Source organism: Aplidium turbinatum, chromosome 8 (genome assembly GCF_918807975.1).
Source record: "Aplidium turbinatum chromosome 8, kaAplTurb1.1, whole genome shotgun sequence".
In the NCBI taxonomy this organism is placed as follows: domain Eukaryota; kingdom Metazoa; phylum Chordata; class Ascidiacea; order Aplousobranchia; family Polyclinidae; genus Aplidium; species Aplidium turbinatum.
In genome coordinates, this window is record NC_137479.1 from 29,428,285 (window position 1) to 29,455,300 (window position 27,016).

Here is a 27,016-nt window from a genome sequence, read left to right on the forward strand (position 1 = left end):
AGGTGAACGAGAGAACTTTTTTTGACTCCGTCTCCTGTCCTGCTCCGAAAGTACTCTCCGGCTCCTGCTCTAACTCCGAAATTCATTTTGAAGTGAAATAAGCGTGAAACTACTTCTGTCAAATAGTTTTTGAAAAACACAAAAAAAAACACCAGGGATTTTTGCCTGGGTTTTTCTCAAACCTGCTTTTGCTACACTATACCACTCCCCCCCCCCCCCCCCCAGGACAGGAAAATAACTAACTCTTATGATTTAATTTAAGCTGCTTTTAGCAGAACATTTTTGCACGTAAAGCATTAAATTACCACTTTGGGCCCCTAATTTCCTCAAAAGGCACTCAATTACCTTTCTGGGCCCTTTTGCTAGATTACGGGCCCCCCTGGACTAAAGAAAAACAACTTTTATGCTTGAAATCAGTCGTTGAAGATGGTTTTAACCAAAAAATTTTGCGCGTAAACTATAAAACCACAATTTCGGGCCCCCAACAAACACAGGCCTGGGCCCTCAAGGGTACGCCGTACCCTCCGTACCCCCCTCTCATAGGCCCTGGCTGTAGCTAAGGCCTAAGGGAAACTGGAAAAAGCCCAACTTCAATAAAAGGCCAGACCAAACGTTGATCAATCTTTACAATACAAAGATAGTCCAAAGATTCAATATTTGTAAATTTGAATTGAAAAAAAAAACGAAAATGACAGCTAACTTACTTATCAAATCAGTAACATTACTTAATTCAAGCTATTTCAAACCTTAAAGCCTGAAAAGAATTTGACAGTTTATCATGCTATGCGCATCAAACTTGTACCTTTGAACAAAACTACTTTTAATACCACAAATATTGATATTATATTATAATGAAATCATAGTCAATGTTCTTTACAAAGATATTCTTACTGCATAATAAAGCAGCTACTCAAATCGCAAGCACTAAAGAAAAATGACTCCCGGGTAATAACTTCAAACTCAATCCTTGCCACATAATACTGACCACATTCCACATTAGCAACAGCACTGCCTACATTGCCTGATATATAAACTGCATGAATTGGATGGCAAAACAACAAAGCACGTGTCTTATATGGGATTGTTTTTGCTCTAATACTGTGTCGTAGATAGTAAATAGCTGAGCATATCAACCCCTGGACTGGCAAAGACAAACAGCAGTTTGTACAACAAACTTCTCTATAGAAAACAGTTAAACCGCAAAAGGTAAAATTCACCAATTATTTTCATTTAGGCTAATATACTTTTTCACTTTCTGCAGGCCTATAGTTAGTTGCCAGGATCAAATGCTCACAAAAGTGATGTATATGTGGCCTCACAACTCTTGATTTTTAAAGTTTATAACAAATTAAATAATAGGAGATGTTCTACTGGTGCAAATTGAGCTAAACTATCACAAGATGTATACATTGACAATTTGCTTTTATTCCGACGTTTCGTCAATCAGACACGACTGACTTCTTCAGGGGCTAGACCAGGTAGTGACTACCTGTCTAGCATGGCAAAACACAGGACCATGTTGTTGAAACCAACTAAACACGCAAAATGAAAATTCAAATCTAGACAAAATTATCGCGCGCAAAGTTTGAAATAAGTTAGAAAAAAGGAAAGATTTAAATTTTAACAATTAACAACCCAGACAAAAATCTGTTATTTTTACATCTACCCAACGTCCGCAGACGTTGAATCAATGTAAAAATGATGGATTCTGCTGTCAGGGAAGAAACTGAAATACTGACAAGAGAGGAGGATGAACGGCATGAGTCATGATGAAACGAGTTTAAAAAACGCACTACTGCACAGTTTTACAATCAGCGTGAAACCAATTTAAAAAACGTAAAATAACCACTTACAATAGTTTTTTGTAGATAGCAGGAAAAGAGATGCCATCATTGCGATTCATTACATGAGGCTTTTGATTGATGAACCAACTTTCAGAAAACATTCGCTTTCTATAATCACTTTCAACTTTTAGAATTTTAGAATTGCTCCAAGTTATTCTATGGTCTGAAGTTATGGCATGCATGCAAGGAGCAGAATGTTCCGGGCGTTGATATTTGAAAGCTCTTTTGTGTTCATTAATGCGAGATTTAAGATCTCGTTTTGTTTGGCCAACATAAATTAAATTACAATCATCACAAGAAACTTGGTACACCAAACCCGAGATTTCGCTTTGTTTCAAGGGGTCTTTTAAAGACGGCAAAAATTTACTGAACTGTTTAATGTTTAAGTTACTGTTTAACAGTGACGATCGGTGAGGGAAAGCAAGGAAAGCAGTGCTTACCTGAGCGAAAACTATGCAAAATATAATGACTGAATTCTAGGTTTAACTTCTTATTATTTTTATCATGTCTATTTTAACTTGAAAATTACTGTATTCGTGACTAGAATTACTCGTAACGCTTGTGAGTAGTCTAAGTCCTCACCAAACCGCATGCCTTGCCTATAAATGCCAATTAACGCAAACGCTTCTGTCAGAAACAACCACTGAAGCTCCAGGTAAGCAACTATCAAAGTTGCTTTCCCAGATTCAAAAATGTCAAAAAACGCCTTCGTTTTGTCCAATCACCACTCGTTTTGCAAAACGTCACCAGCTGGTTAGCCAATCAGATGTGTTATAATGATGGTATGGGTAGTTTTGCTTTCCCAGTGACGTCAATGCGTACAATGGCTAGACTATCTCGTCATAGAAATATTTCAGACCGCAGAGACTCTGCATTTCTTGTATAGATTCTCATGACAGTCTCTGTAACAGCTACCCCTGATGGTAGCCGACTGTGTTGCAGTTGGTAATAGAATCAACAGAAAGAATCAGCCTACATCAGCTTATTATTCATAAGTGCAGACAGTTGCCGTTTCGCCTTCCAACCTCCTCAGTGCAATAGGTAGCCTACACTGGATAAAGCTGTAAAGCAGCTGCTTTTAATTATTGCAGTAGAATTAGCCTAGCCCTAGATAGTAGCTAATAATGTGTTAACCAGTTGGAAGTAGGAAAATGCAACAGAAGCAATTAGCCTAATTAATATTATGCAAAGAAAGTGCTTATACCATGGAACTAACAGTCGTGGCGTAATTGTTAGTGCGTGGGGTTTGCAGTTGAGAGCTTGAGGGTTCGACTCCAGCCACCACCTGTTGTTCCTTGGGCAAGAAACTTGACTGTCAACTTTAGGCGAGTACTGGGTAGCTCCAAATTTAGTCACATTGTAGCTTATTCGAGTTGGTGGAAAACAGCATAGATGGTACCCTGAAACTTGAATGATTTGGTTGTAATGGGTTATGCTATGCCTTTGGTTGTTATTGCTACTGAGTTAGGGTTGCCATACCGTCCAGAAAATTCGGACATGTCCGGAATTTAGTGTTAAATTTTGCGTCCTGGAGGAATTTTAAAAAATGCTCAAATGTCCGGAATTTTGTGATGGGCGTTTTGGGGGAATTAGAAATATTTTTTCTAGAAAATTCGCTCAGCCAGCTCATTTTACTGCATCTGCAATCGTACTGTGCAACACAGCCATTTTTTTTACTTCCAGGTTGTACGGAATTATGATGTAACAGAGCGTTTTCCTTGTCAATGATGTTTACCACTTAGAACTTTCTGGAGCTTTGTAACTTTCTTGAACTTATTGACCGTGTGCTGAATCAGAATTGGTTAGATATACGGTAGATCACATGCTGCGAAAATTACTAGAACATTCCAACAGTTTATAAAAGCAGGCGATTTCGTACATATAGCCTAATCAGAGATTTACTTGAAATGTCATAGAGGAGAAAGCCTAATGAATTTTTGATATAGAATCCTTGACTAATTCTAATGGCTAATAGTTCGGTAGTGCATATATGGTCTCATGAAAATAGTCATGCACTGTCTGGAATTTTGCTTTTTCAAATATGGTAACCCTATACTGAGTGCTATTGCAAATACACAACTATCTAAACTTCAGCGTGAATATAAATTTCACTTGCTTGTAGGCCTACGGAAATTCCAAGTGCGCTTGTATATTTCTGAAGTTAGAAAATATTTTAGGAGATTTGTTAATAACTGATGAGTGCAAGAATTAATTGTTTCAAGAACTGCATAAATTAAAAGTAAAATGAATACTGTGGATCAACTTTTTGATAGGTCATTTTCCTCAAGAACGTTTGAAGAAAAGCGTAACATAGTAGATGCTGGTAGACCTCTGCCTGAACTTACTGAGCTAAGTGAACAAGACAGAAAATGCGTTCGTCGTTTTCACGTCTCGACTTATCAAAAAATTGAATGGCTTACAGGAAGTGACCAAAAAAATTGTTTATTCTGCTGGACCTGTCTTTTATTCTCTGACGATCGGAACGGACCTTGGGTAAAAAAAGGTATCCGGAGTCTGCGCAATCTTGCCGTTAAAGCTCACAAGCATAAAAAATCTACGTTACATATCAAGGCTACGCTGAGTGCATCAATCTTCGGAAGCCAGCGTGTTGACATGCAACTAGGAGAGCAGTGCCGGGTCAATATCTCTGCACACAACCGCATGGTGGAGAAAAACAGAGCCATTCTCTGGAAGTTAATTAAAATTGTCTGTTGGCTTGGAAAGCAGGAACTCGCATTTCGCGGCAATGACGAAAGTGCCGGGTCTCGAAATGCTGGTAATTACCGGGAATTACTAATTTACACTGCCCAATTAGATCCAGATTTACAAGAACACTTGAATTCTTCTAGTGTTTTTAAAGGGATATCTAATCATGTTCAAAATGACATGATACATGCTGTTGCCCACGCCTTAAGGCAACTAATCAAAAAAGAAATTGCAGAATCACCATTTGTGTCAATTTTAGCTGACGAAACTACAGATATTTCTTGTAAAAGTCAGTTTTCTTTGGTTTATCGCTACGTGTGTGACGGAAGTCCCGTGGAAAGATTCATTTGTATGAACGACGTGAGTGAAGATAAGTCAGCCAGTGCAGTGTCTTCTCTGATATTAAGTAACATCAAAGATTTTGCGGATTGTGGTAATAAACTTGTCTCACAAACTTATGATGGCGCAGCTGTGATGTCATCCTCTCTTAACGGAGTACAGGCTAAAGTTAAATCTGTTTATCCTACTGCTTTGTTTATTCACTGCTACGCACATGTATTAAATTTAGTATTGTCTCAAAGTGTCCAAGCAATTCCCTCTTGCAAAGTGTTTTTCGCTTCTCTGAATGGTTTGGCTGCCTTCTTTTCGCATTCTGCAAAGCGTACCAAGCTTCTTGTCGATATTTTACGCCGTCGTCTTCCACATGTGTGCGTAACACGTTGGAATTATGCATCTCGTCTCGTAAACACTGTGTACGAAAATCTGTCGGAGTTACGTCTTGTTTTTACTACCTTGCTGGATAATGCTGACGATGTGCCTTCTGCTGTGTTGGAGTCAGTTTCTGGTCATCTGGCTAACTTGGAAGACTTTTCGTTTTGTTTCTATTTGTCTGTTTTCAACAGAATTTTTTCTCACACGGACGTTTTATTTTCAGTTCTACAAAAGTCTTCGTTCGACATACTGAATTGCAGGCAAAAAATCGATGCTACCCTTCAAACAATTCAATCAACTCGCAATTTCTTTGACGAGATTTACGCTGCAACTGTCAATGATGTGGGCCCTCCAAGGAAACGACTGAGAAGCTCAAGTCCCACCAATGATGCTCAATCAAATTTTCGTGCTGCATTCTATGAAATCATAGATAATATTACCCAACATATGCGCACCCGTTTTGCTGACTATTCAAAAATTCGGTTTCTTGATTTGTTGGACAGTTCGAAGTTTAATGATTACTGCCGAGACTTTCCGGCTGAATCTTTTGAAGTTCTTTGGGACAACTACGGTTTTGCTTTTGACAAAGTTTCGTTAAAAAATCAACTAAAAATGCTTTATTCGACACAGGAGTTTCGAAGAAAATCACCAGCAGAAATGTTAAAGTTTTTGAATGCTAGTGTCTCAGCAAAATCTGCTTTGTCTCAATTGTATTTGCTTTGCTGCTTGGTAAACGTTATACCTGCTTCAACATCAAGTGTAGAAAGATCGTTTTCTTCTCTTAAACGAATTAAGTCCTACGCTCGCAATAAGATGGGTCAGAGTAGGCTGTCAGATCTGGCTCTTATATCTATAGAATCAGAGCTTCTCACCTCAGTAATAGAAAAAAAAACATTCCAGGATTCAGTCATCGCACATTTCGCCAGAGCAGAAAGACGTATGAATTTTACTTTCAGGTAAAAATTTTCAATTTGGTGCCCTTCAAGATGTGCGTTGCAAAAAGCAAGTTGATGAGCAGCAGATCTTAAGCAAGGGTAACTTTTATGAGCCAGTAAACTTCTTTAGTCTGAAATATTGCAGAAAATCTGTTTTAAGTGAATGATGTATTGAAACTGTGTTTAAATCGCCGCATTACTGCTTTTTATATCTAACCCGTGCCTATTCATGTGGTGAGAATTGTAGCTTCACTGTTATATTATGTACTTTTGTTTGTTTAGTTTATATTTCTTGCTGTTTTTTTATGTCTCCTCGCCATGTACTTTAGCCTACTAGCTTTCATAGTCATGCCTTTTCCCTTTTTACAGCGTTGATATAACGTTACTTCGCCAATGAACGTTCAGGTACGGATGCAATATTTAGTTCGTTAAGCTTCTATACGCAGGAGGCAAATTTATTTTGTACAAATTGCTTGCGGTTGTAATATTTAGGCCCATGGCCACCTGGAGATGCGGCCTGATTTGTCACATTTTGCAGATTTTGATTACAGCTACTGCTAGTGCTTGACTGACAATTTTTGCGATGTTTTTACTTTTTGCGGTTTCCTAATGACATAAAACTTTTTTGTTGCCTTGGGGAAGCAGTAGCAAATGAGAAAAAGTAAGTTGAAAAACGCTAAATCAGACTGTTATTGAAAATTAACAGTCTGACTAAAATCTTCGAAATCAAATTTTCTTTGTTTTTCAACATCTGAGAATGTTAAAACCTATTGTGTCATCTGGGGGAAAAGAATAAAGAAAGCGTAAAAATCTAATTTTTAGAAAAATTTATTGAACATTCATGACGAATTAAATATTTAGACAACTATTATTCCATGTCTAACACTGGATTTTGGTCCTGCAACGTTAAAATTAAGATTGTTCATGACTTCTAAACATTAAATGGATGTATGATCACGACATAGGCGAAGCACAATTTGACAGATTTTTATTTTTGATTTGTTTTGGAAATGCTCTCAGAGCGCACCAAATTGGAAGTGTTTTTCAAAAATTTCTGGGGGAGGCCCCCCAGACCCCCCGCTGGAAGTGTTGCCTTCGGCAACACGCCTTCGGGCTTCGCCCGACGGTTACGCCCTTCGTGCCTACTACCTTGCTGCAGCATATTTCCAAGTTGCTTTCCCAACAGTTTAAGCCACCGAACGTCACTGCTGTTTAATGAACACAAAAGAGCTTTCAAATATCAACGCCCGGAACATTCTGCTCCTTGCATGCATGCCATAACTTCAGACCATAGAATAACTTGGAGCAATTCTAAAATTCTAAAAGTTGAAAGTGATTATAGAAAGCGAATGTTTTCTGAAAGTTGGTTCATCAATCAAAAGCCTCATGTAATGAATCGCAATGATGGCATCTCTTTTCCTGCTATCTACAAAAAACTATTGTAAGTGGTTATTTTACGTTTTTTAAATTGGTTTCACGCTGATTGTAAAACTGTGCAGTAGTGCGTTTTTTAAACTCGTTTCATCATGACTCATGCCGTTCATCCTCCTCTCTTGTCAGTATTTCAGTTTCTTCCCTGACAGCAGAATCCATCATTTTTACATTGATTCAACGTCTGCGGACGTTGGGTAGATGTAAAAATGACAGATTTTTGTCTGGGTTGTTAATTGTTAAAATTTAAATCTTTCCTTTTTTCTAACTTATTTCAAACTTTGCGCGCGATAATTTTGTCTAGATTTGAATTTTCATTTTGCGTGTTTAGTTGGTTTCAACAACATGGTCCTGTGTTTTGCCATGCTAGACAGGTAGTCACTACCTGGTCTAGCCCCTGAAGAAGTCAGTCGTGTCTGATTGACGAAACGTCGGAATAAAAGCAAATTGTCACTGTATACATCTTGTGATAGTTTAGCTCAATTTGCACCAGTAGAACATCTCCTATTATTTAATTTAATGCCTGGTGAACAGCCTCATTCAATTTTCAGCTTTATAACAAATGTTTAAATTGTTTTGCAATATCTAAAAATGGTAAGCTTTCTTTGTAGTAGCCTGGTAGGCTATTTAAGTTAAGTTTTGTGAGCATAGCGTAACTCATGGCAGTGGCGCAGCCAAGGGGGAGATTTTAGGAGTTTCACTCCTCCCCCCCTTTGGCACGCGATATTGATAGGCTTGCCATTTCTTAGAAATGCAAATCCGGGACGCATATTGAAAAGGGCAAATGAACTTAATGTAGGCCTAATACAAGAAATTTTAAAGCAATTGATGAAATAATATGGGCAAATTACCAATATATGTTTCACCTATTTCACCAACGTAAACAAAAGAATTTAATAATATTTATGAGCAAATAAATCAGGCCTAAATAATATTTTTTTGTGCTATAAGCACCTTTTTCAAAAGTACAGTGTTCAATTTTATCTTTTCATAAAATTCACTAGGCTACATGTCAAATTAACATTAATTTTGCAAGTGAGGAGAGCTTTAACATTCTGTTCTTGCATTTGGCCTCTGTCATCGGTCCACATATTGTTCATAATTGAGAAAATTCGCTCAACTGGTGCTGATGTCCCAGGCAAATAAAGCACAAACTCGACAAGTTTTTGAAAGTTTGGAATGGTTATGTTTTTGTTGATAAAAGTTTGGAACAATTGGATCCACTTTTGTTCAAGAGATGTCGTTGCATTTTGCTATGATTCTTTCCTCTCACTCTCAGACATGCATTTCTTAACAAAACGTGCTTATCGAAAAGGAAGTCGATGTTGATCATTTGCTTCTGAAACATTTTGTTTGTTGATACTTTCCGCAGACGCACTTGAGAAAGAATTGCTAAAATGGCTAACTGAAGATTTTTTTTTGCAAATCTTAAATTGAAAATCCAGGGACAAACTGGTTAACCGGGCGGGACAACAAGACAAGGCCTTAAAATCGGGACTGTCCCGGCTAAACTGGGACTTATGGCAAGCCTAGATGTTGAGAATGATGCTTTTAGTCTCTTTATGAATCTAAAACAACGTTTGCCTAACTTTAAACAAAACTGCATTAAAAGAGCGAGTTTTGTCAATACTAAACATTCAAATAGCTCAGTCAGGAATTAGCAACAAGAAAACATAGAGACTTAGCTTTATTTCCGAAAAATGCTGAAGAAAACATGATGTTATCCTTTTGCTATGCCACCTGACAGGAATTTTACAGGAATATTCATACCCAAATTTTTGTTGAAACTGCTCTCAGAATGCACCAAATTCAAAGCAATTTTTCAAATTTTTTTGGAGGAGGCCCCCCAGACCCCCGCCGCTGGGTGTCGTCTGCAAACACGCCGTCGGGCTTCGCCCGCCGGCTGTCAAAACTCCCCCCTTTCAAAATTCCTGGCTACGCCACTGACTCATGGTAAGATTGATTTATCCAATATCTGGATATTTTTTCCCAAATATTTTTACAAACAACTATTTGTGGAATCGAAACTTATCGTTCTGCTTAGACTGCAATACCACATGTAAAAGTTTCCAAAATCGATAATAGCCTAGACTATATTTTAAATTCAATAGAAAATATTAATTTATCTCATAAGTTATAACAATATTATGTAAAGTTTCTAAACTGGTGAAATGTCGAAACATCGTAGTAAGATTGATTTGTCCAAATAACTGGACAGTTTTGCTCAAATTTGCATTGTTTGATTTTTCAACCGGGAAGGGACCGCCCTCCACCTCCCATCTCCTTCGGCTGTGTTCATGTGGCTTTAAACTGCTCTGAACTGCACAAACCATGGCTATGCAAACGCAGGGTAGGCTAATTAAGCTCTCGGCTGCGTTTATACTAATGTGAAGCAGGCTATGGTGTCAATGAAAAAAGTAAAAACGTTTCACCACAAGGTTGGTTAGAAGTAAATTCAAAATGTAAATGCAATGGTTAGAAGTAATGGTTAGAAGTAAATGCAAAATCGAATCATTCGCACAATAACCTTTAGCAACAGAAGAGCAAAACTTTCACCACTGTACCAAGATCTCGACATACTTCCTATCAGTAATTTGCATAAACTAGAGATTTCTAAATTTGTCTTTAAATTTAAAAAGATGCTATTACCTGGCTACTTTGAACCTTACTTTCAGGAAATTACTGAGGTGCATTGCCATCAGGACCGGATTAAGGGTTTATGGGGCCCTGGGCTGAGATGAAAGTGGGGGCCCTTATCAAGTGACATTTTTCGCTAAAAGTTAATGGTGGAGTGGGGCTACGACACGGGCCCAGTTGCATGTATCTGTGGCACCGAGTCCCGAACAGCGGACCAGTGGCGCAGCCAAAAAAAATTTTGGGGGGCCAAATATTTGATGATTTGAAAAGAACAACAAAGTGTTTGATTTAAAGCCATCGCCACTTGATGTGCAGTGGCGTATCCTGGTGGGTTGAAGCAATAAAAGTGGTAGGGGGGTTAGAGCGTGCCGAAGGCACGCGTATTCTAGGGGGGTCCGGGGGCATGCTCCCCCGGAAAATTTTTGAAAAATTACACTCAAATAATGGATTATAGCGCTTTCTGAAAACACTTTTAGGGTAATATTTGTATGAAATTTATTAGCAGATAAACAGCTATTAACTTATTAAAGATAGCTCTTACACACGAACGGGCAAAAACTGCGGCTAAAATTAGAGAACACTAAAACTCAGCTACACAAAAACTCAATAACTACACAAAAACCCAACAGAGTAAGCCATTCTGAAATTGCTTCCACAAATTAGTTCAAAGAAACGTAAATCGCGTAAATTTTGCGCGATTTACGATTTGTAAGATTTATTGGTGTCTTTCTGTGTGTCTAAACTCTAAAACAAGTCCTTGGGGGTGTTAATAGCCAGATGTCTTGGAAAACGATATAAATTTCTACAAACTTTATTATATTTTCAACAAAGCGCTCAACTTTAGAATCCAAACTTTGAAAATTTGGGGAGGGGCATGGCCTCTTTCGCCTTCCTGGCTACGCCTATACAGCGGATCACCTTCTTGTTTGCCCTCGGCTTGCCACCCGGTGCAGTAGGTGGGACCTGTCAGTGTATAACTCCGTTGCGGAAGAATGTGTCAATCTGTGGTGTATCAACGAACTTTAGAAGACTCGATAGAAGAAGAACTGCATCATTATTCATATCTAACTGACCATCTTGTATCAGATAATGTCTTCAAAACAGGCAAACCATCTAGGAATTTTAGATGGACTTGCCAACGATGAGTAGACGAGACGAGCCATGAGTAAAGGCTTTGCAACAATTCAAAAAGCTCAGCGGCAGAACGGCATATGTTTCTACTGGACATTTAGGCTACCGATTAAATTAAGTGAATGTGCTGTGCAAGGGACATAATGAGCTACACTACATTTCTCACGCAGAAGAGCTTGAAGACCGTTATACTTGCCACTCATATTGGCAGCATTATCATAACTTTGACCCGTAATCCGTACCATTTTCGGATATGAAAGTATCAAATAAATATGTTTTTTTGTTAAAAAAACGAAGAAAAATTGTATAACTGGGGTTTGGCAGGGGTGCTGCAGCACAGCAGCACATATGGGTGAGCCGCCCTTCCTTGTTTGAGATACACATTTAAGCAGTAATCTCCAGTTGTGCAACTAAAAAAATTAGTAGATTTTTTTCTTTGAAGTGGGGGCCCTGGGCTTCAGCCCAGTCCGCCCCCCCCTTAATCCGGCACTGATTGCCATGGCACGAGAGCTTCTCAAAAAAATAACTTTCACTTACGTAGTGTCAGCTCAAGAAAGGGTCAAGGCAGTTTGAAATTCTTAGGCCCAAAAATATGGAATGATTTACCTTCAGAAATAGCTGGGGCTACGAGTATTAAAACATTCACGAAAAAACTAAAAATTTATAATATGAATGAACTTGGTCCGTGACTGTTTTTATTGTCACAACATTGACGATTATTTCGGATTGAACATTGTTAGTACTATATGTATAGGCTTACTACTCACGAACTTGTGCTACGTAGCCTACTACTTATTAACGACTGCAATCTTATTAACTGTACTCAAGTCGACCTATAAACTGACTGATTTTGTTAAAGTATGAATTTATAAAGATTGGCCTACTTTTAGTGCTTTTGCTTCGTCCTTTATGCTAGCAGTTAACAGTTGTTGTTTTTGCATAGGTGTTTTTTTTCTCATACTAACTTACTTTTGTAGGGCATGATATTTTTTGATGTTACAATGAAACCACAGGAATCCACTTTTTTGTTTACATTTTTGCGGAACTTATGCTAATCTTGTTTGCAACGTAATGCCGATGCTTTACATTTGTCACGTTAAAAACACGGGAAGCAGCTGACTCGATGACTAATATAGTCTTTCGCTGCTTCCTGTCTGTTGTTGAATATATTTGTACCGGTTTATATTTGTACCGTATACTATTTTTCGCAGCAGACAAAATAAAAGGTCTCTCTCTCTCTCTCTCTTAACTTAAGTTTCTTTTTTTTTCTTGATTGGTTTTTGCAGTGTTTGGATTTCTATGCAAATAAATTGCGCCATTATTTATTTACGTTGCTAAGCAATGTGTTAAACATTTAAGTTTTTCTGCAAACTTTCTCACAGGTTGTCCTTCCACTCCAGGCCTTGGCTATCTAAACTTTAAAGCAATTTTATACCACCATGCCTTTCATAGTTAAGTTATATACTGTAGGTCTACAACTTTATTTAATGGTTTAAGTTTTTCAAAGATTTTTCTAATTAGGCCAAATAAATATTTTTCAGCCTTGTTTTCGAAACAAACTACCGTACCGTAGTTGGTTTCGTTTTTGAATCTTTATCCTCGGACTGACAGTGACAAGTCTTGATGAGTAGGCTACTGAAAATCCTTGGTAGGTTATTTCTGGTAGTTTTGCATACTTGCAGAGCGCAGAGGCTCTTGACGCAGGGCAGGTTACCGAGATTGGCAGAGTGAAGTTTTCCGATTGTTGAAGTGTTGTTGCCAGAGAATTATTCCCTTCACTAGGTGCCGCTAAATGGAGAGCAGTCTTAAAAGTGCGTTGCTCAAGCGCACACTACGAGAGGCGAACCAACGCCGCGTGATCTTGAGCCAGGTGCGTAACCACTGAGCTAACGGGGCGGACATAGTTGACATTGAGAATACTGCTAGCCTAATTTTATGCTTCGCATAGTGTGGCGTAGGCCGTGAGGTAACGTTCATGTACTTCACTAACTAGTAACTAATGTACTTTATACTTTTTCAAAAGTTCTGTGATCGGAGTAGAAATGAGTGTTCATCTGTTTGTTCGAAATGTCATAGGGTGTGTTTTTGCTAACTCGCGCATGATAGAAGACTTGGTACTTGCTGGTAGCCTACGAGCTGACGTCCTTTACGAACACCATTTAGTTCTACTTGCGATGAGCAAGACAATAATAAGCTAACACAGTTCTTTGTATATTATTATTAGACGAGTTGTTGATTGGAAAAAAATATTTTCATGTTTTAAAAGTAATGAATTTTGTTCCACGTCTTTCGAAGTTTTACTTTCTTTGCTTGGCTTCCTTGCTCGTGTTTTCTTTTTCAATTTACAAAAGTTATCGTTCCGGGATACTGAAGAAACGACCTCTCCATCGAAGCAAAAGAGGAGCAGAACATCAAATTTTGAGATATGAAGGTCCGCAGTCTGCTCTTGATCCTAAATCTGCATTTTATGGAATGATTTATAAAGACACTTACGGGCAATCTTTAAGTATATGGGGAAAGCATTCTTTCACTCGAGATAAGGAAGGATTGAAAGTTTTGTTTCCTGAGCTTACGGCTCTTTCAGCACTGGGCTCGTACAACAAGCAGAAAGAGAAGTGGAAAAAGTTATTTCCAACCTTGACTAAAGCGACGAGGAGATACAGGCTATACAATAGAAGGAAGAACAAGCTTATGTTTACCAATTCTGTCGTGGTTTCACGAAAAGGACCGACCTTTCCACGTAAAGTAGGAGACGAACTTATTGTAGTAGTCCATTCCATTGACAGCAGAAAACACAAGAAAACCTTTGGAGGAGATTGTCTTCGAGCTCGATTAATAAAAGAAAAAAAGAGCTCCAATCCAGACGGCGTACCATGTCGGGTGATCGACAACGGAGATGGATCTTACACGATACGATGCCCTCTCCTTCTGGAAGGCACGTTCCAACTGGATATTAATCTCGTCATGACTGTGGAAGGTATATATGAATCGATGATCCTGGTCAAAAAGGGGTCAATGCGCGATCGTTCTTATGTAGCCACCTTCGAGAACGGAGAGTCGAGGAGATGTGACATGAACCTCAATAAAGACAAATCGTAAGTCCCACTGTTTTAAATAACTTACATTAAAAATTGCTTCTAATTAAGACTTAAGAGCTAAGCAATAGTAAAAAGGCTGAAAACGTTTGTTCTGGCTTAAACTTTTGGCTTGTTCAAGCATAGGGTAGGGTACGATGAAATTACATATTCTTATTACATCTTGAACGTGTTAATCAGGCAGTGAATTTTTGAGAAAAAGTTTAACTGACACTTGTCAACCGAAAATGATTTTTTTCGAACTTGCTTATGTTGATACAAAGAAAATGAAGGGGTGTACCAGTAAACATCGGTAGAATTAGCCCATAATAAAAGAGAAGAATCCACAAAGGATACAAACTGATATGCATAAATCAACGAGTGAATAAAAAAATAACAGTAACCTCTCAAGTAATGTAGCTTCACATAAAGTGAAATTTGCAAGACTTTGTTTTAATGAAAAGATTAGAAGATCATTAGAAGACTCTTAGAAATTTTCCCAAATAGCAGCATATTTGGCCGTGTTCTAGTTGGCCGTAATAAGTGATAACAGTAACCTCTCAAGTAGGCTACATGTAGCTTCATACATAGTGAAATTTGCATAACTTTTGACTCTTTTTTTTAATGATGAGATTAGAAGACCGAAACACTGGCCACTGTCCGTAGTTACTTTTAATAATGTCTTTTTCCATATTATTTTTAAAGAAATAAAAAAAAAGAACAGTGAAAAGTCATCCAAATTTCATTTTGTGTGGAGCTACATGTACTTGAGAGATTACTGTTATTTCTTTTCTTATTAAACATTAACATGCTGCTTATTGGTCTGGGTTCTGCGGGGTTAACTTGCATTCTCGCACAATTTAGTTTGTATGAGAAGTGAAAGCTGAAAACTTTGATACCGAGCTAGATATTGCCTCCTGTATATCTTGCATTGATAGTAAATATGAATGCAGATATAGTTTGATTGATTGAGAGAGGTCTTTATCTTCTGACCGAGAAAGCTTTTTTGAGAGCCTATCCTACAGTTAATGTTACCAGTTTCGGATACTTGTTGAGGATTTGAGCCACTAACGCAAGCCCGGCTAATCTAGTCTGACAGAGTGAAGTTTCCGATTGTTGAATTGTTGTTATCCGTGATATATCCCATCCACTAAGTGCCGCTGAATCGAGAGCAGTCATTAGTGCGTTACTCGAACACACACACCCGAGAGTCGAACCAGCGCCGCCTGATCTTGTAGTTTCTTCATGTACAAGGTTGGGCGCTCAACCAATTGACCTACCGAGGTAGATGAGTTAGGAAAGTTATCTAATGACTTGAACTTAAAAAAAACTTTTTTTTTTTTTCATCTTACGGTATTGAATTTATGTAAAACAACTTGAATCAATACTTAACTGTAGTACAATTTTCAGGACAAGAAACTTTGCTCAATGCGACTACAGTAATCCGAGAAACCGAGAACCCTGGTTCTGTGCTCGATCACTGTTCGGTCCTTGCCGGCCCATAATGAACATTTTGTACACTGGCCCTGGCCCGGCTGACTTCATTAATCTCACACGTTTGTGTTCATCCACTCGGTGCCATCGACCAATCAAGACCGGTGTCGAAGTGAAAGTGAGTCGAAATGCAACCAACAGCAACTCAACGGAAGAGGACTTTCAAAACGGACTCCCGATGTGCAAAGACATGTTCGCCGTCGCCACCAACAAAAAACCTCGGTTCAGCATCAGCGGTTATTTTAAAAATCGCCATTGGGTGTCACTGAGGTGCAAAAACATACTCACGTCCATCCGCAGAATAAAAAAGTGTCTAAAAAACAAGACCGTGTATTTCCTCGGTGATTCGACAATTCGCTATTTCTTCTACCTCATCGTAGACAAACTCTGGCTGCACGTTGAAGGCCCGAACAACAACCAGACATGGCAGCAGCCTAAAATTGCTTATGACAATGTTCTGCAGAAAAACAACATTACATTGTACTTCCGAGCGCATGGGCCACCCCTGCAGAACAGTGGCCCCCCGAGTACTCGCCCCTACATCAGCGACTCGATCAGGACTATCCCTGTCGGTGGAAAAGACGTATTCGTCGTTTTTTCAATTGGTGCTCATCTTTTAAACTACGAACCCTCGGTATATATCCACAGACTTAAAGGCATCAGAGAAGCCATAACAATGCATCACCGACAATTTCCTGACACAAGGATCTTAGTCAAAGGTCTGTCTGTTGTCGAGTATCGATTCGAGTGGTATCTGCTTCGATACAACGAAATCCTCAAAGATGCTTTCAAACACATGAAAAATGTCGTGTTTCTCGATTTGTGGGGTCTCACCACGGTATGGCCCCAACAAAACTTCCATCCATTGCCCATTGACATCAATGAGCAAGCTTTATTAATGCTTAGCTACCTCTGTGACTGATTAGCGACGTGTAGTTTTGTCGTTAAATATACTACCGCTGTATTTCTGGCGCGCTGTCAACCGCGAGTCTTGTGTTTTAAACAGGGGTTTATTTAATTTTGAAAATTTTTTGTAAGCTACATAAAGTGGGCAGTCATTAAATAGGAGTGTTGGGTAGAACGTCAACAGTTCAAAAACAAATCTTTTTACAAGAATGTATGCTAAGAAACTTTTTTCCAAACTTTCCCTATGCAACCAGTTCATAAATGTTTAGTCATATAACCACTTCTTGGTATTGTCAAGCAGCACACGTTTACTCCGATAACAGCAATATTGCTTCACTGTGAGCGTCAATGAATGAGTTGCCAGATTTAAGAAACCAAACATTTTGTAGTCAATTGCAACAGAGGTTTATCTCTGCAACATCTCTATTCTCTGCTAGGTTCTATCAATGGAACAATTTCTTTTCTTTAATCGGTGAAGAAGTTGTGAATAGTAGAACGAAACTTTGCTTTCTTGACAATCGTATGTCCTGTTACTGTAGCGTGTTTGTAGCTACTACAGAAAGATTGAGCTTACGATTTATGTGCCATGATGTCCAGGCTTGCTACAACGACAATTGCAATGAACAATATTATTATCACAGCTATCCCCATCTTGATGTACCAGTTGCTCCAAACCGAATCCTTCGTAATTTCAGGAGGTCTAGCTTCTAACTTTTCCGGCTGTTTAAACAGTTCTTGGGAACTGCTCTAGAATGAAAAACAAACAAGTATTGTTAAAATTTTATGCCAGCATTAGGGTTTGATTCCCTGGTAGGCTACGGGATTGCCAGTATCGTTAAAAACTTTATCGATTTCCGGTTTCACAAAAAGCCAGAAAAACATCACGTTGTTGGATGAACAACTAAAGACGAAAATGTCTTGATTCCTTTTGAAAACCCAGGCCTTACTTTTAGCAGTCTTTAGTGATTTGTCATTCTATTATGATTCACTCTTATGAAAGATTTTAAGCAAGTCCAAAAAGATGAGCAATGAATATTTTTTCTCTTCTTATATGTAGCGTCTATAGAATGCGTAGCGGCCACTTTAAGGACTAATATGCCCACGTGCTTGCTTAGCTATGCACTTATATTATTACAGGCCGCCCAGCATGACGACTATAACCCTGGACTGGAGTGGCGAGGGGTGATCAGAGCACGAGGCTTTGCGATCTTGAACAACCTGCTGTTACTGAACAACTATTGCAGCAATACTGCTAACTTAATAACAGGTTACATCCAATAACATTCATCCAACAGAGTAATATGAGCTACGGTGAGATAAAAAATGCCAATTTGTGATGTAAAAGGCCGGGCTAGGTTTCAATACACTTCACCTCCAATGCGCAGGTTGAAGCTCACGTCACGATATCAGCCTGATGACGTGAAACGCTGCATATATTCATTTTCCGGTTCTGTTGTAATTCAGCGCATGTGTTGTGATCTTATTGACTTCATGAATGCGGAAATAGCAACTTAATGTTTTTGTTAAACTTACCTTCAGCTTGTGAAGCCAATCAAGACTTCGTCCCATCCTTTTATCCATCTTATGTAGTAAAGACGGCTTCATTTTGCCTCTCTGAAATAGACGCACAGCTTCAAGAGTAAGCTACAGGGCCAGTTAAAGCATGGGGATGCCCAAAATCGTATTGGCCAATTGGGAAGAATTTTTGCGGCTTTTGTCTGGCCTCATCATAAACTGTTATATCGCTTATGACAAGAAAGCTTAGCAGTTGCGGATGTCAATCAATCAATGGGTATTTTTTTCCCTCTCTATAATCAACCCAAAGACAGTAAACTTTTAAACGTTATTGGCCTTAACAAAGTTGAATCTCTTCTTGATGTAGCCTACTAGACACTAGAAATTGCAACGCCAATGTAAAACATGTAGCTTATCAACGATTTTAAATAAGTTAACCTTTGAACAAGATAAGCCTTCGTGCTTTAAATGTCAACTACACTGATGACCATATTTTTCTTGTTGTTTCGAACTTCCACCATTAGGTTAATTATATATTTAATAAAGCTTTGGTAGAGAGTTTGCTTTGTTGAACCATAGAGAAATAAAACATAGTAACTTTAGCGGGTTTAACATACTTTATTTCACACAAAATATAACATAATTAAAATAAATTCAAACGTTTTCGACACATACGTGTGTCCTCATCAGGAATTAAATCTGCAATACATAAAATGAAAAATCGTAAGATAAATTTGACTATGCACTGTAACTGTAACGACACTCTGGACTGAAAGCACAAACTGAACAAATGATAAGAGAATGATTGCGAGTAAATTATGCGGTGGGAAACAGGTCACGTGAGGTGTAGACTACAGGCATTGGACAAAACAATTAGAACACACACAAAAGGAACGATGAGCCACAGGCGAATAACTGCCGGTTGAGAGATGGATTGTTACGTTTAATTCTTAAGGCTTCCATGATCTTAGTCTGACTAAGTCTAACTGAACTGAACTAACAGTCTGAACTGAACTAGTCTGACTAGTACATAGCGGCTTAGCGGCTGCACATAGCGGCTTCAGGTATGGAAGTAAAATCCCGAAGTCGCCTGTTCCGAATTCAATTAAAGAAGATTTTAAGTCCTGGAATGTCAAGTCAATGACCAACCGGATAAAAACTTTACTTATGATTCTAGTGTCTGAGTATAAGTCTGAGTATATGTCTGAGTATAAGTAACTGATAGCCTATAGTACCATCAAACTGCTTCTACTTATTTTCACCGTATCTCGCTAATTACTGGATATTTGCTTTTGTCTTACCAGTATGCTGTGTTGTATGTATATTGTATATGCCATTTTGTATTTTTGCATCATTTCTAGTAGTTCTGTTTTTTTTTGTTTTTGTATACTGCACTGTTAAATTTCGTATGTGTATTGTTTTTTTTATGTTGTATATAATATATATCTATCAATCAAATCAATCAATATATCAATCAATCAATATTTGCGTTCAACTTCGACACCGTTCCATTTTAAATAAGCCATGACACCACACGGGTGTGGCAGACTCGATGACCAGTTCGGTCCTTCTGTCACTCCCATCGTCATCAGCAAACAACCTAGCTCACATTGTAATCTTGTATTGTTTTGTTTTTTCGCATGTGCTGATGATGCAAAATAAAAGAACTTCTTCTTCTTCTTCTTCTTCTAGTAGGCCTACAGGTAAGTTTGGATTTAATTCCCGGTCAACTACAATAAAACTGTTCAACAATATGCTACTAATTATTTTATTTGATTAAGACTATACCGAAGAAGCCACACTTGTGTGGCGAAAGCTCTATAGGCTATATTAATAAATGGATTTTTCTGATGTGGTGTGATATTGTTTACTTTATTTCAAATGTTTTGTCACACCGCGCATCCTATTGGATCATCAGTGTTGAATCATAAGAAAGTTTGATGAAAAGTTTAGGAACGAAGTTTTGTTTTGGAATACGGTACTAATTATGTTCGTTTCTGCGTTAAACAATGCAGATAAGTCTGGAGACTAAAGTTTAAACACTGTAATTATTATGTACTAGAAAATAGATTCGTTGAAAATGATAATATTATTGTTAGAAATTAACCTGCTTTTGCAAACGTATGGGAGCCTCATGAACCGAGTGACGTCGTGTGTACATTGGTGATGTCACAGGGCTGACAGGCACAGATGACGAACAAAAAATTTTGGAAGGCAAGGTGATTCCAGTTATTTTCCTTACCATGTAAGTGCTTCCAACTCCAAAAGGTTCTTAAAAGTAAACAAAGAAGTTTCAAATTTTATGTAAAATTATTATAAATTACGAAACAGGTTCAAAACAAACGAAACAAAACTAAAAATTAAAGCCAACGATGAATTGGCATCATACAACGCAGTTGACATCCGGCAAAATCACTCAGTTCTATTGGTGGGAAGGCTAAATCTGAACAACAAAAGGCCATTTCTTCACACAGGAGTTAGCTCAGATGGGTACGCGCCCGGCTCAAGATTACGCCCGGCACCTAGTGAATGGAATAATTTTCCGGCAACAACACTTCAACAATCGGAAAACTTCACTGCCAAATCTCGGTAACCGGCCCTGCGTCAAGAGCCTCTACAAGTAAGACAAGTAAGAAAAACTACCAGAAATAACCTATCAAGGCTTTGTCAGTCCGAGGATAAAGATTCAAAACCAACCATTCAACTAGCCTATGTATGAGTAAAAAAGCAAAAGTGAGACCATGGCTTATTCAGTTTCTGATCCTGGTAGAGAATTTTAGGTTCTTGTGATACAAAACCTTTGGTATTTGCACGAGTAAAATGACCAGTTCTTTTTTTTTGTGTTTTAGCAAGTATTTCCACTCAAAGGTAAGTGGAAAAGTGGAAAACAAATCAATATTTTTCCCCTGTAAAGTCTAAACCTTAAATGGGTTTGGCTAGGCTATCACTCACCGCAGCATTTCAATAGAACTTTTTTTATATTGCAGAACCGCAGTTTTAAACATTGATTGACTTTTTATCTAGAGCAGTGGTTCTTAACCTTTTTTCTATCAAGCCCCCCTTCAATAATGGTCATGTGCCTCGCGCTCCCCCTAGATTTTAAATCAGTATCATACCAAAAAATTGCATTTTTGTCTATTTATTGTAGGCTACACATCAGTGAGATACTTGACATTGCTTCTGAGCGACTGGATCTTTAATGCGAGGTTTAACTCCAGAGAATGAACAAGGTAAGTCTCTTTCAACTCTCAGCCGCAGAAAAGTAAAAATTAAGCAGCGTCGAGAAAATTTGATAAATCTGAAGGAGTTCAGCGTAAAATAGTTTTGTAAAGTTCTGGTCTAACTAATAATGCAAGAATTACTGAATACAATATAAAATAAGATAAAACACAAAATATGACGAATAGCATAGGTCCTAGGACAATAAAGTAATTAAAAAAAATTGAAATTGTTGTAGAGCTCGCGCCCCCCCCTCCTGAGAGATGCTCCACGCCCCCCCCCCCCACGGTTAAGAACCACTGATCTAGAGCATTTAAAATGTAATTTTTTTTCGTTTTAGTCTAGTTGTACTGATGTCAATCTATGTTGTAAAATTGTTTTCGTTTCGATCTAGTTGACTGGCGAGTCCTGATGGACGAAAACCACCCGTGGTTCTGCAGCATATTTGTTTTTGTTGAGTTACTGTTGGGAATGATAGTCTAGTTCTACTAGCCAAACGATTTTAAAGTCTAGACTTTAAGAAAAGAAAAAAAAACTAAGTTATTGATTAGTTTTCTTAGTGATTGCTTCTGTATTGGGTAGATCGCCCATTTGAGAAAATGTCTTAGTACTAGATCATGTTTTCCAGTTAGCATTTCTCACTTTTGACAAGGTAAGTGAAGTTTATCAACAACCAGCTTAAGTAGGTATCGAACCATGATTGCAGGATTGGAAAGCGAGTTCCTTATCCGCTGCCCCATAGATGATACCAAATCAACGTAGAACACCCCGTAGGCTACACGGCAGAGTCATTGGGAGAGGATATAATTTGTGTTCGAATTAAGTTTTGTTTAATTAAAGTTAGTTTAAAACCTGATAAGTCATTGATCCTTATAACTTAGCCTTTTTTGATGCAGGCTAAGCGCTGTTTTTGAAAACACGTTTTTTCTTTTCAACGCTGAACCTATTTTACACAAAACTTACTTCAGTTTTAACAACTGTGCTTTAAAAAAAATCACGTTGCTTCGTAATATTTCACAAATAATCTTCAATTCTTGATAAGCAATGTAGCACCATACCGTTTATTTCCAATTCCAGTACAAACTCCGTATCTGAGTAAGAACGAAGTCTTTTGTTCCGGGGAGCGAGTTGTGTTTGTTCGTTTATTTCTCCAACGTGTTCTCCTCTTTCAATGCTGTACAATAAGTTGGGATGGTAACAACATTGTCAGTGGGATACAAAATTAAAAGATATAGGCCTACAAACGTTTAAAAAACCTTTGGCTTTTTGGAAAAATGAATCATAACACGCTATAATAATTTATTATTTGGATGAAGTATTATGCCGATAAGAAACATTTAGTTATTTACCAAAGTGGCCCTTGAAAATCGTTAGCTTCGTTAATTAGGCTTGGGTTATAAATTCTAAGATTTTGTATAAGAAAGAATCAATCGCAATTTGACCTATCTCATGAAAATGCTTCTTAGGGAAAATCATATTTGATTAATTGTGGCAATCTTTATACAATGAAGTTTCAGCTTGCTATTGCATGCAAATTGATTCATTAGGAGGAACAACATGTTGATCTGTTTTAAAAGCGAGTTGCTCAAAGTCAGATGCCGAAAATGAGGTTTGAATCATCGCTGCTTGAACGTGCAGTATCCGGATTGCGCAGCGTGGTGTTTATCTATTGAGCTAACGTGCTTACCAATCCTCAAGCGACTTTTGCAAATGTTTAGGGCTTATGGATTTCATGCAAGTTGTTCTTACGTACTCTTGGCATTTCTCATGAACTTCTATTCCACACCCTGTAAAAACCCTCGTCAAAAAGTAGTTGAGACATTTTTTATCAAAAAAAAAGCAAAACCAAATAGGCTACTCAAAGCTCAGAAAATCTTTCTTAAAGACTCAAAATATCTACAAAATCAAGCTCAAAAGATTGTTCAAATATTTTTGCTCAAACCCAGGTCACGAATGAATAAGCACGATTAACTGATGAGAGCGTTCGTTTGAAGCTCATTTAATGCAGAGCATTGGTGGTACTTGGTAGGCCAGCATGTTGTGGTGGTTATTGCCACAGGGAAAGTCAAAGGAAGGGACAGCTGATTATTGCAATGTCTCTGACTTTGCTGCACCACGATCCACGAACATATACAACCAATCTATCAGCCACACTTGGCATTATTCTACACCTACAATTATTCAAACACAAAAAGCACTAAACAGAAACAAATCGCTGAAATATTTTCGACTTAAAAATCTTATTTCGAAGTTGTCACTTCAGTTAAAGCCTAAACCTAGATTCTCCAATGAGAACTTTATAAAAGCAAAAAAACATGTAGCCTAAGCTATGTTAAGTTAGAATAATCTAAAATTTTGTGGTCTTGCTTGTTCTTCATGTTAATCTTAAACCGTAATCCGCAATCTTAAACCGCTAACTAATGATGCTGGTTAATTTGTATCTCCACCGATGAAAATATCTCACTTGAGCATTGCATTCTTTTGACCAACAACCCTACCATGGATCTTTTGCATTTATCACACTTTGACCAACGAGCGCTGCGCTTATTGCGGAAGAGATGTTGACCGAACATCTGTAATAAGTAAAACATGTTAGTTTAAGGTTCAAAAGGATGTCGGTTCGATACCACTCCAGAGCACGCGGCTTTGTTTTGACAAAGAGGTTAATGCCATGCTTGAAAGTTGACGTGATTATTCGCTTTTTATGTTTGTTGCCGCAATGTAAAGCCTTCACCAAACGTAGGCTACAAGCTCGCTACGATAAAAAGTACTTGGAATTGCTGCCTTCATCAAACATCAGTTGTCAGCACTCAGCATTCATGACAACGCACCACAGCCCATAAACACGATAACAACCAATTCAATTTTGATGCTTAGCTTCGCATCTGATTGGTCTGAACTTGACTTTGCAATTTTTTGATAAGTTCTGTCATTTAAAATTAAATCAATGCAGACAATAGGTTGAAACTAAATTAAATTTTATTGCTTTACCAATAGCTTTACCACATTATAAAATCACAAATTATTGGTAGTCTAGTTTTAAGAGCTAAATTACTTACCGCTTTCATACAAGGCTTTTGTAAGTAGTTTTTGCATTTTTCATGTACGTCGATGTCGCACCCTTAGCAAATAGTAAAAACATTTAATTACGACGCATAATTGACAACCAAGTACCAAGATCAACTACTTTCGCTTTCAAAAAATAATCTACGAACTCATAGTCAAGTAAACTACACATAATGAACTGAATTACATGAATTGAATTAGTTTCAATTACTTGAATTCTTAAACTACGTAGAATTGATATTGTAAATCGGCCTTGCTATACATAGCCAGCATAGGCTTTATGTTTTACTTGCTTATTCATTACGCACGTTCGCAATGCAATCCTTGTCTCCCAAAGCCAGATATTATTAATTCTCCACAGTAATAGCAATATCTTAGCTGTTGGTAGTTGCTGACTTGAAAGAAATGGTCTTGGAAAAAGAAAACCGACTTTTCAAGTGTGGATGAAGGAAAGAAGACTGAATCCGTTTGTTTCTTGTCATCAAGGATTTCAGGCTCTACATCAGGAAAAAATACTTGTTCGTCCATTTTATTTATCCACATTAATGGGATTCATATTGCTAAGAACACTTGGAAGAATTCAAAATCGACATCGACATGAAAGAATTCAAAAATTACCTCAGCATGAAACAACTGTAATCATATAGTAATCACTAATCAGTAATATAGGCTATAGAAAACCGTAGCAAGTCTTTCTTCACAGACCAATAGTTATATAACTAAAGTAAGTAACCAGTGCCTCGTCTAGATGGCTATTTAAGGCCAACAGAAACAACCTCTTTGTGATTATATGTTTTTCATTAGACTAAATGCAACTATATTATAATAATTATGTTTTAATATAATTATATAACTACAGTATATAAAAATTGACTTTGTGGCTGAGTCATCAAAAGCGCTGGTCCGAGGTTTGAAATGCTCAGGTTCACCTATTGAGAGTCCGCAGTTAACAATCTTTGTACAAAGCTGTACGACGTGCGAAAGGGTACTGGTTCGACACTACTCAAGTGCACGTGGTTGAGCTTTCAGCAAGACACCTAATCATATGCTTGGAAGTGAATAAGCTCCATTTTGTCACTTGCAAGATAAAGTTGCCAAAGTTGTGTCGCGCTGATCAAACACTGACTACAATAGCTCAGTGGCTAAGCGCCCAAACTCAAGATTAAGCAGCGCTAGTTCGGCTCTCTGGGTGTGCGCTTGAGCAACGCATTTCAGGACTGCTCTCTATTCAGTTGCACCTAATGAATGGAATAATTTCCCAGCAACAATCGAAATCTTCACTCTTTCAATTTCGGTAAGCGGCCCTGCGTTAAAAGCCCATGCAAGCATACGAAACCACCAGGAATAACCTATCAGACGCTTTGTCAGTCCGAGGATAAAGATTCAAAACCAAACCCAAAAGTATTAATAGACTTGACACTTCATTTTGATTGTAATCACAAAACCATGCTCTTGTCCCATTTGAGTCCTTGCCATTGAATGTATCCATAAAGCTTCGTTTTTTGTTTTTTTTTAATTGATAGTTTTGCACTGACAGAAAGTCTCTTATCGCAAATATTTTGTAAAATCATAAACTTTGTTGAAATTTATTGTTGAAAATTAAATTAAGATTTGCTGATTACCAGACAAAAGATACTAGCCTAATACTGTAGACTTGACATTTTAATTAGATTGGTAGGCTATGTATAAAATGAGCAATCACAAGCCCATGTTGTTGCTCCATTGGAGTTCCTGCCTTTGAATGTATCCTTGGAGCTTTTATTGCTTCTTTTCTTTCAATAAGTTTTTTTCTTCTGAAAGAAAGTCTTTTCTGGATCGCAAACATTTTGGAAAATCATAAACTTTTTTGCATTTACTTTAAATAAGTTGGATTAGCCTACTTGAAGATTTACAAATATTCTGATCTATAACTTTCTTCATTTTTTTAGATTTAAGCAAGCAGCCTGAAATTTCCTGAAAGCAAAATGGTTGGAAAGCTTAGCAGCCTGGATCTGAGTAAAAAATACATTTGGTCTGTCGCATCGATGATAAAAATAGTTTAGTTTTAGAAACGTTTGCTGACATAAGTTTAGTTTTTGCAGTTTATGCTCTGCTATTCCTTGCTTTTATAAATTGATCTGTTCAATTAACTTTTTAACTGTCACGACTTTTTTTTATTCATTTAGGAAATATTTACATTCTGCGGCACTAACTTTAAAGTTGTTTCTCATTCTGACTACTCTTCGTGGTTCGTGAACGAACACACGATAAAAATTAAAATATGCCGCTAATGCTGCAGGAAGTCGGAAACTAAATCGCTGTGGATAGAATAACATAGGTGATGGTGTCGTGGAATTAATCACGGTGA

At 37.8% G+C, this 27,016-nt stretch overlaps 3 protein-coding genes across 4 annotated transcripts; 2 read left to right on the top strand and 1 right to left on the bottom strand.

Annotated features, from left to right (window-relative positions):
• Window positions 1–4,088: 4,088 nt before the first annotated feature.
• On the top strand, window positions 4,089–6,221 carry LOC145776247 (zinc finger MYM-type protein 1-like). Its single transcript, XM_082587649.1, has one exon. The coding sequence runs from the start codon at window positions 4,089–4,091 to the stop codon at window positions 6,219–6,221; it is 2,133 nt and encodes a 710-aa protein (XP_082443775.1).
• A 7,408-nt stretch (window positions 6,222–13,629) lies between these two features.
• On the top strand, window positions 13,630–16,939 carry LOC145775764 (NXPE family member 3-like). Its single transcript, XM_082587129.1, has 2 exons — window positions 13,630–14,490; window positions 15,880–16,939. Exons 1-2 carry the CDS (start codon window positions 13,664–13,666, stop codon window positions 16,883–16,885), a joined length of 1,833 nt encoding a protein of 610 aa, XP_082443255.1. The 5' UTR covers window positions 13,630–13,663; the 3' UTR covers window positions 16,886–16,939.
• A 37-nt stretch (window positions 16,940–16,976) lies between these two features.
• LOC145775914 (calcium-dependent protein kinase C-like) lies at window positions 16,977–25,297 on the bottom strand. Of its 2 annotated transcripts, none has more exons than XM_082587317.1 (8): window positions 24,978–25,297; window positions 24,663–24,724; window positions 24,068–24,176; window positions 23,291–23,390; window positions 22,662–22,777; window positions 20,492–20,655; window positions 18,403–18,483; window positions 16,977–17,616 (listed from the first exon to the last, which is right to left on the bottom strand). In XM_082587317.1, exons 1-8 carry the CDS (start codon window positions 25,210–25,212, stop codon window positions 17,440–17,442), a joined length of 1,044 nt encoding a protein of 347 aa, XP_082443443.1. In that variant the 5' UTR covers window positions 25,213–25,297; the 3' UTR covers window positions 16,977–17,439. The 2 variants fall into 2 exon arrangements, with proteins under 2 accessions (XP_082443443.1, XP_082443444.1); XM_082587318.1 differs by having other exon boundaries at window positions 17,459–17,611.
• Window positions 25,298–27,016: the final 1,719 nt, after the last annotated feature.